Source organism: Sceloporus occidentalis, unplaced genomic scaffold (assembly GCF_023333645.1).
Source record: "Sceloporus occidentalis isolate IW3139 unplaced genomic scaffold, rSceOcc1.0.p SCAF_3, whole genome shotgun sequence".
NCBI lineage: Eukaryota > Metazoa > Chordata > Lepidosauria > Squamata > Phrynosomatidae > Sceloporus > Sceloporus occidentalis.
This window is the reverse complement of record NW_028316983.1, coordinates 93,300,909-93,309,375: the sequence shown is the minus strand read 5'-3', so window position 1 is coordinate 93,309,375 and position 8,467 is coordinate 93,300,909. Positions and strand designations below refer to the sequence as shown.

The window sequence follows — 8,467 nt, the reverse complement described above, 5'->3', positions numbered from 1 at the left end:
TGGTTTGAGTCTTGGAATCTGACTCTGGAGGCCAGGGTTCGAATCCTGGCTGGGTCATGGAAACCCACTGGGTGACCCTGGGCAAGTCACACTCTCCCAGCCCCATGATAGGTTAGTGTTATAGGTTAGCCTTAGGGTCACCATAAGTCTTGAAAGCACACAACAATATACTCTTTCGCTAGGTGGTAGATTTTAAAGATTATCTATTGTTTTTACTTGTTTTAGGCAGGCATAATTTACTCTTTTGTTATAGTAAGTTAACAAGTTGGGTGCATCCATCTATCTATCTATCTATCTATCTATAGAGAGAGAGAGAGCCAGTGTGGAGTAGTAGTTTGAATGTTGGACTACAACTCTGGAAACCCTGGATTCAATTCCCAGCTTGGCCATGTAAACCCACTGGGTGACCTTGGGCGAGCTTCAGGGGATGGCAATGAAGACAACCCCCTTCTGAACCAATCTTGCCTAGAAAAAACCCTGATAGGTTTGCCTTAGGATCACCATAAGTCACAAATGATGTGAAGGCATACAGCAAAAAATGTGTGTGTATAAAATCCTGATTCCCCTATACTGTGTGTGTGTGTGTGTGTGTATAATACCACTTCCCCATATGTGTGTGTGTGTGTGTGTGTGTATAATCCCCTTTCTCCTATATATGTATATGTATGCATTTGCATGTGTGTATACATATATGTGTGGGAGTGTGGAGATAAAGGTAAGAACGTCTAGTCACAAACTGACTATAGGGAGAGGTGCTCATCTCCGTTTCTGAGCTGAAGAGCCAGCACTGTCTGAAGATGACCCTGGTGGCCTTGTGGCCATCAGGACTCCACCAAACGTTGTACCTTCCCACTGAGAAGTGGTACCTATGTATCTGCTTGCATTTGCATGTTTTTGAACTGCTAGGTTGGCAGAAGCTGGCACTAGTGACAGGAACTCATCCCATTATGCAGCACTTGGGCCATGAATTAATCCCTAAGGCACCAAATCCATTCACACACACACACACGCACATATATAAATATATATATATAATATATATATATATACACACACACACAAGCACACACACATATATACACACATACAGACATACATATATACGCATATATACACATATATACACATACAGACATACATATACATATATAGACATACACACACATACATACACACATATATACATATATATGTATATGTATATATACATACTACACATACATATATATATATTACACACACATATATACATTCTACACACACACACACACACACACACATATATATATATAGTTGTGTATACACACACAAATGTATACACATACACACATACGCGCACCCACCCACCCACCCAGGGAGACCCCCCTCTTCCCTTTGCCCTGCTTTGGGAAAGTGGCAACTCCAGAGGCCCCTCCTGGCATCCCTCTCCCGCCTTGGAAGCCCCCTCGCCCCCCTCCCTCCTTCCATCCCCCAAAGTTGGTTCTGAAGGGTGGCCTCCCTGCGGTCAGGCAGGGAGGGCCTTGGGGAGGAGGGGGTCTGTCTGTCTGTCTGTCTGTGGCGAGGGCTGGGGGCAGTCCCAGGCAGCAGGGCCCCCTCTGCTCCCGCCTGCCGCTAAGCCTTCTTCTTCCCCCGCCGTCAGTGCAGCATTAGGAGCAGCAGGAGCAGCTGCATAAGCCTTCTTCTTCCCGCCGCCGCCTCGCTCTCTGCCTGCAGCCCAGGAGGCGCTCTTGGCTGCAGCAGCAAAAGAAGCAGGAGGGAGGAGGAGGAGGAGGAGGAGGAGGAAACCAAGGAGGCAGAGGCAGCAGCAGCAGCAGCAGCCGCCGCGCTGGGGACCCTGGTGGCGGGCGGCCCCGTCCTCCGCTCCCCCTCCTCCCCGGCCACAAAGAGCGCGCTGCTGACTCTTCTGAGCAGCCCCCGAGAAGAAGGAGCATGGCCAGGAAAGGGGACCCCGCCGCCGCCTCGCCTTACGGTAAGCTGGGCAGCAGCAGCAGCAGGGCAAGGAAGGAAGGGAGGAAGGAAGGAAGGAAGGAAGGAAGGAGGCGGGCTGCAGAGCCCCCCCTGCAAGAGGGAGCCCACGAGGCCCTCCTCCCTTTGGAGCAGGCTCAGCAGCACGGGTTGCCCTCATCCCAAGTGTGTGGGCTTTTCCTGGGGCACGTCCTCCCTTCCCTTCCTCTCCTCTGCTGCAGTTGAGGGGACCTCGGATGAGGACCCTCTGCTCTCCTCCCTCCTTGGGGGCCCCTGTCACTCCCAGAAGTTGGCAAGGAAGGGCCCCGCTCCCCAGGATGCTGCCCTGCTTCTTAGCCTCACTTTCCCAGCGGGGCCGGGCGCCCTCCTTTTCCCGGACGCGCCCTACATTATTTTTCCAGCGGGGATTTCAAAATGCCCTCCATTTTGAGCAGGGCTAAGAAGCGTGGATTCGTATTGAGATCAGTGGGTTGTTTGTGGTTGTTGTTGTTTTTGTTTTGCTTTTCTTTGGCCTCGTCCTCCTTGGCAGTCAGGACCTATCACCCTGGTCCTCCATTTTGGGGTGACTTGTCCTCCTTGGCAGTGAGGAGGACACCTGGTCCTCCTTTGTGGTGAGGGGGGGTCTCTATTGCCTTTCCCCCCAGGGCCTGTTTTGGGAGTTTGTTGCCTTTGTGTGTGTGTGTGTGTGTGTGTGTCTATGTATGGGGGACCCAGCAAAGGAGGAGGACCCTGGTTCTGCCAGCCCTGGGCCTGGAGGGTCCCCCTTTGGCGCCCTTTTCCTCTCTCTTGTTGCTGCGCCCTTGAGGAGGTGGGAAAGTTGGGACTGAGAGGAGTCTGTGGAAGGAGAAGGCTCCAGAAGAAAGGCCAGCATCTTCCCAAATACATCCAGAAAGTGGAGTGCCTTCTTCACTGGAGGCAAGCAAGATGCAGATTGCCCCATCAGGCTTCTTCCTCAGGCCAAGGGGTTTCAAATGATACAGGAGAAAGGATACTGTATATATGATGGTCCAAAACACCCTGCAGAAACAACCCACTCTGAGGCCGCTTATGCCTCAATGCTAGGCAATACAGGGCACTGTAGTTTTTGTGAGGCGTCAAGGTCCGAAACACGCTGCAAAAACAAGACTAAGGATAAGAATATGATTTATGTCCCTTCCACCTTTTCCCGAAGGAATCAAGGCAGATGAAGACACAAATAGAACAGTAACATATCATAAAAAGGAAAACTCACCATGATAAACAAATCCCATATTCCAACCCTTCCCCCATCATAAAAAAATCTTAACCGAAGAGCAATAAAATAGAAGTTAAACAACAAGATACATTCCAAATTTCAAATACAGATTTGATTAAATCAGGGGTAGATCTGAGGCAAGACAAGTATCTTCTTTTAGGGGGGGGGGATCCACCTGCTTTAACTGTCCTGGCTCAATGCTAGGGAATGCTAGGAACTATGGTTTGTTTTTGTGTTTGAGACATTTAGCCTACTCTGTCAGAGAGCTCTGGGGCCACAACGAACTACAACTCCCAGGATTCCATAGCCTTGAGCCAGGGCAGTTAAAGCGGTGCCAAACCAGGTTATTTCTCCAGTGTAGATGCAGCCCAACTTTAAATTCCATTTGCAAGACCAAAAGCTACTGCCTTTGAGACTCAGTTTGGCTCAAATCCTTTGGGGAAAGGTCACCTTTCTTCCTCTTCCTCTTGGTCTCCAGAAGAAAGGGATGCAAGGGCAGCTCCTCTTTGCTTTGTCTGGCTCCTGAGGGGAAGGAGGGGGTCTTTGTGGGGCATCTTTGCTGCTTCTGGTCACAAGGCTGAGGGGAATTATTGGGGGAGGCAGGTTTCTGAGGTGGGGAGTGGATTTGAGGGGGAGAGCGAGAATATTGGATGGGGCAGCACTTGGAGTAAATATCAGGATTTAGGAGTTTTTCACATTGGGGCTAATTTCAGCATTAAAGAGAGATTAGAGAGCATTTAAAGCATCCCGCAAATAAAGGGAAAATAGTGAGTAATTGTGCAAATGGTTATCACACACAGTTATGCAAATAAAATGATATCGGAAATGTATTGACACTGAAATCCCAAAAGTAAAAAGATGCGTGTTAATGTTTCTTTGTGACCACTTTATCGGCGGGTTTTGTGCAACCTTGTGTGAAATCGTTTCGTGTAATTACACAATTTCCCCAGGATAATCATGGGATAAACTCCCAATATCCTTCATGTGATAAACTCTTTAGTAGTTGTTGAGATGGCTGCTGGGAGTTGTAAGCCCCCTTCCCAAAGAGGACAAGGGCCCTCCTATCCTAAAGCAACATGGTGGTGGTGCTGGAAATAAACCCTTGCTTTCCATGGTTTAGGTGGGAGCTGGGCTTCTCAGGCTGGGGAGGGTTCCTGTTGAGTTCAGGATGGTCTGGAGACCATGCCCTATGAGGAGAGACTTAGGGAGCTGGGTATGTTTAGCCTGGTGAAGAGAAGGTTGAGATGTATGGCGCTACACAGACCAGCCTATAGTGCATCCTTGTCATGTGCTAGAGGTTGGCCGAGGGCGCACTGCCCATACTTGCTTCACCCCTAGCATGTGACGAAGGCGTCAAAATGGTGACGCCCTGTACACACAGGTGCCGCCATTTTGACGCAACGGACGCTTAGCGTCCGCATGTCCCAGCGTCATTGTGTGCCATTGGCACACTTTGGCGTCACAATCACGCTGCAAGAAGAACCCACTTTTTGTGTGTTTTTTTTTTGCTGTGTGAGGGAGCTACGTGGTTTGTCCACTGCGTCTCCCTCGCACAGCAAAACAAGGTGCTGACAGACCACCCTTTTTGGGCAGTCTGTATCCCACCTATGATAGTCCTGTTTAAATATTTGAGGGCATGTCATATTGAAGATGGAGTAATCTTGTTTTCTGTCCAAATGACTAGGACAGGCAGCAGTGGATTCAAACCAAAGGAAAACCAAATCTAATTCAGCATTAGGAAGAACTTCCTGACAGTAACTGCTATTTGACAGTGGAACACACTCCCTCCGAGAGTGGTGGAGTCTAGTTCTTTGGAGGTCTTTAAATAGAGGCTGGATGGCCATCTGTTGGGGGATGGGTTGATTGTGAATTCCTGCATGGCAAGGGGGTTGGACTGGATGACTCTTTGGGGTCTCTTCTAACTCTAGGATTCTATGATTGGAATGGGAACTCGATGAAATCGAGATGAATGGGTTTAAATATTTGGTTGTCTTCAGAGCCAGGGAGTGAGGGCAGTGGATTTGGGGGCTAGACCTGTTAGGAGGACTGTCAGGGGATTTAGGATGTAATGAGTCGCTCTTTGGACTGAGGAATGTGATGCTGATGCAGCTTTCATGCTGGCTGTGCAGCCTGAAATTTCAGACAAGACTGGAGTTCACGATGCAGTGTCTCTGTGTGTGAGATTCCTAGCACCTGATACAGCTAGGGATGCTCAGGCAAGGCCCAATAAATCAGGAGTGTATGATCCAGGGGGTGGTCCTCTACATTTTTAGGGTCTGGAATGGAGACCTAGGACAAGAGGTAATGTGGGGTCAGAAAACAATCCTTAATGGCAACTTTTTCTGCATCTAGAGGCAAAGATGAAGATTTAGGCATAGTTGCTGTTAATTTGATGGGTGTAGTTGTGCATCTGAAGGAATAAATACATTGATAAAGACCTGGAGTTGCCAGGAGCATCAGAGTTTTCCTGTGCATTCTACACCATTTGGAGTTCAGAGGCAAAATGCAGATATATTTGTGCTCTAGTGTGCATTGTAGCCATATCATCTGTGCCTGTAGTAAGATAAAATTAAATATCTATCTGCTATGTGCCTTCAAGTCATTTCTGAATTATGGTAAACCTCAGGCAAACCTACCATAGGGTTTTCTTGGCAAGATTTCTTCAGAGTAGGTTTGCCATTGAATATTCACTAAAACCCCAGTTTGAAATACAGTACTTGCTTTTTGTCCCCAGCTCAACCATACTGCCTGAAGTCAACCTTTCTCCAAATGTTGTCTTTGTTTGCTTTCACATCATTTCTGATTTATGGTAGCCCTCAGGCAAACCCATCACAGGAATTTATCACACGGGAGGAATTTCTCTTAATTTTGAATGAAAAGAAAGTGGGGCCAGAATGCATTCACGTGAATTTGCTAGTTCAGCAAATTTACATGAATTCGAATTGCGTTCAAACTGACTTCCCATTGCTCGAAAATAGCTTGCTATTGCCCGAAATTGCGTGTGGTAGTCTATCACGCAATAATGTTAAACTCCATGATTGCATTTGGATTGCCATTGGATTATACTTCCAATTTCCCTTGTCTGATAAACTCCACAGTGTTTTCTTAGCAGGATATATTCAGAGGGAGTTTGCCATTTCCTTCCTCTGAGGCTGAGAGAGCGTGACTTATTACCCAAGGTGGGTTTTCATGACTGAGTGGGGACTCAGACTTGTTCTTCCTGTGTCCTAGTTCATCACTCAAACTACTATGTTGTGCTTCCTCCCCAAATATCTGCTGAAATATGTTCAAGCTCAGACTTTACATAATTGATTTAATAGAAAAAAATATACATTCTGTTTTTTCTGTAATGGGAATACAATGTTTGTATATTTTACTGAGACTTTTAAAATATACTATGCAACTGCAAGAAGAACGGAGAAACTGAATCTAAAAATGTTGTGCCACTGCATAGAACTAAGTGACTGGAATTCCCTTGAAAATATAAGTTATTTCTTCCTTTTCTTACACGTTCTAATTCTTCCTCTATCCTTGCTCATACCTTGGCTCTTTCACAGAATTGAAACGAAAATGTAGTAGTGGAAAGTTTACATTTAGACCTATTGCATTTACACATGTTACCTGCATATGTGTTGAGGAAGTCATGGGAATCTGATTAATTACACCAGCTTACAAAACTGCTAAAACAGTAGCATTTTATACACCATCACTTAGCTTTTTTCTTCTCTCCATTTCACACTCTTGTATTTTAGTGAATTTCTCTGGGTCATATATTATGATGTATGATCTCATCATTGATAGCTTAACTTTCTGTGTAAAGATTCTTAATGTAAAACCAAATTAAATGGAAATAAGAATAGTGCTTTCTATAGTGAAATGATACATCTCATATGGAGCAGACTTGCATTGAATCAGCTCATTTGGCCCAGTCTTGTCTGCTGTGAGCAACAGTAGCTCTTCAGGTATAGGTTTTTGTCCACACCTGCTCCCTGAACCTGTAACTGGAAGTGCCAGAGACTAAGCCTAGAGCTTTCTGCATACAAAGCACAAGCTACCATTAATCAATGGCCCTTTCCCTGTCACTTAAATGGAAGTATTATAGTTGGACATGTATTGCTTAATGAAATGTTATGCCAAAGAGGGTAAAACAGACATTATATTTTCAGTATATTTTCAACTTTTTGGGGTGTTTGCAGGATACCTCTGCAACTGCATTGCACAAATGAACCATACACTCACTTTTGTTAATAGTAAATTGAGTCAAAAGGAAGGATCCTGATGCATAATGGCTAGTAAGGAAGCAGGCTGTGCTCATGACCAGTTCATGCAGTATCTTTCCACATCCAGGAAAATCATTTTAAATGGTCATCCCTGTGGAAAAATGTAGGCTATAATATATATAATCACTTGCCTGAAACATCGAAAGCTCAAATAGACTTGAAAAACGTAACTGGAGGGGACTTTTGGTACAGCATTTTCTCAGTGATGATAGAAAAATAAGCGTCATAAGAGTCATTGTGAAGAAGCTGCTGGAGGAAAAGTATTGGTTAATGATGAGAAATTTTATCTTAGTGAGGGCCAGTGTAGTTTAGTGATTTCAGCATTGGACTATGATTCTGGAGACCGGAGTTCGAATCTCCCCTTCAGAATAAAAAAACACTGGGTGACCTTGAGCAAGTCACACTCTCTCAGCCTCAAAGGATAGCAATGACAAACTCCCTATGAAGAAACTTGCCAAGAAAATCCTATGATCGGGTTGCCATAAGTCAATAATGACTTGGAGGCACACAACAACATCACAGACTATAGAGCTAAGCAGGCAATTTCTTGGGAATGTCCCATTGAAACATATCAGTTTCATTTCGACTGCAAAATAGATGTACAAACTCTTTGTAACATTCCTGCCAGGTTTGCATATTTTTCTTTAGCGTGATCATCTGAAAATACATCAAATGTAATGTTCATTCTTTCTCTCCCCTGCCCCTCTCTCTGACACATAATTTTAAAGCAGCAATTTGAAATTTTGCTTCAGAGTGTCCTTTCAAGCAATTCCCAAGGCTACAAAGAAAATAGCAGAGGAAAATGCTGAAGGCCTTTTCCAGAGGAAACTGATGATAGTACTGTAGTAAGGTCTCAACAAAAATGTTGGAGGGTTGCAAAGCTAGCAACATTATATCCACTATCTTGAGCTGCCTGTCCTTTCTCTTTCCCCTGTTCTCTCAGGATAACTGCCTAATACAGGAGTATGGAAAGGTGCTTTTTTTAAAA

At 45.3% G+C, this 8,467-nt stretch overlaps 1 protein-coding gene across 2 annotated transcripts in view; it reads left to right on the top strand.

The window, feature by feature from the left end:
* The first annotated feature begins 1,871 nt into the window (after nt 1–1,871).
* The window catches only part of LOC149316427 (choline transporter-like protein 5), a 231,355-nt gene continuing 224,759 nt past the window's right edge, over nt 1,872–8,467 (top strand). For both annotated transcript variants that reach the window (XM_089515462.1, XM_089515463.1), the window contains exon 1: nt 1,872–1,969. In XM_089515462.1, coding sequence (XP_089371588.1) covers nt 1,930–1,969 — 40 coding nt within the window. In that variant the 5' untranslated portion in view covers nt 1,872–1,929. The remainder of the gene's footprint in view (nt 1,970–8,467) is intronic.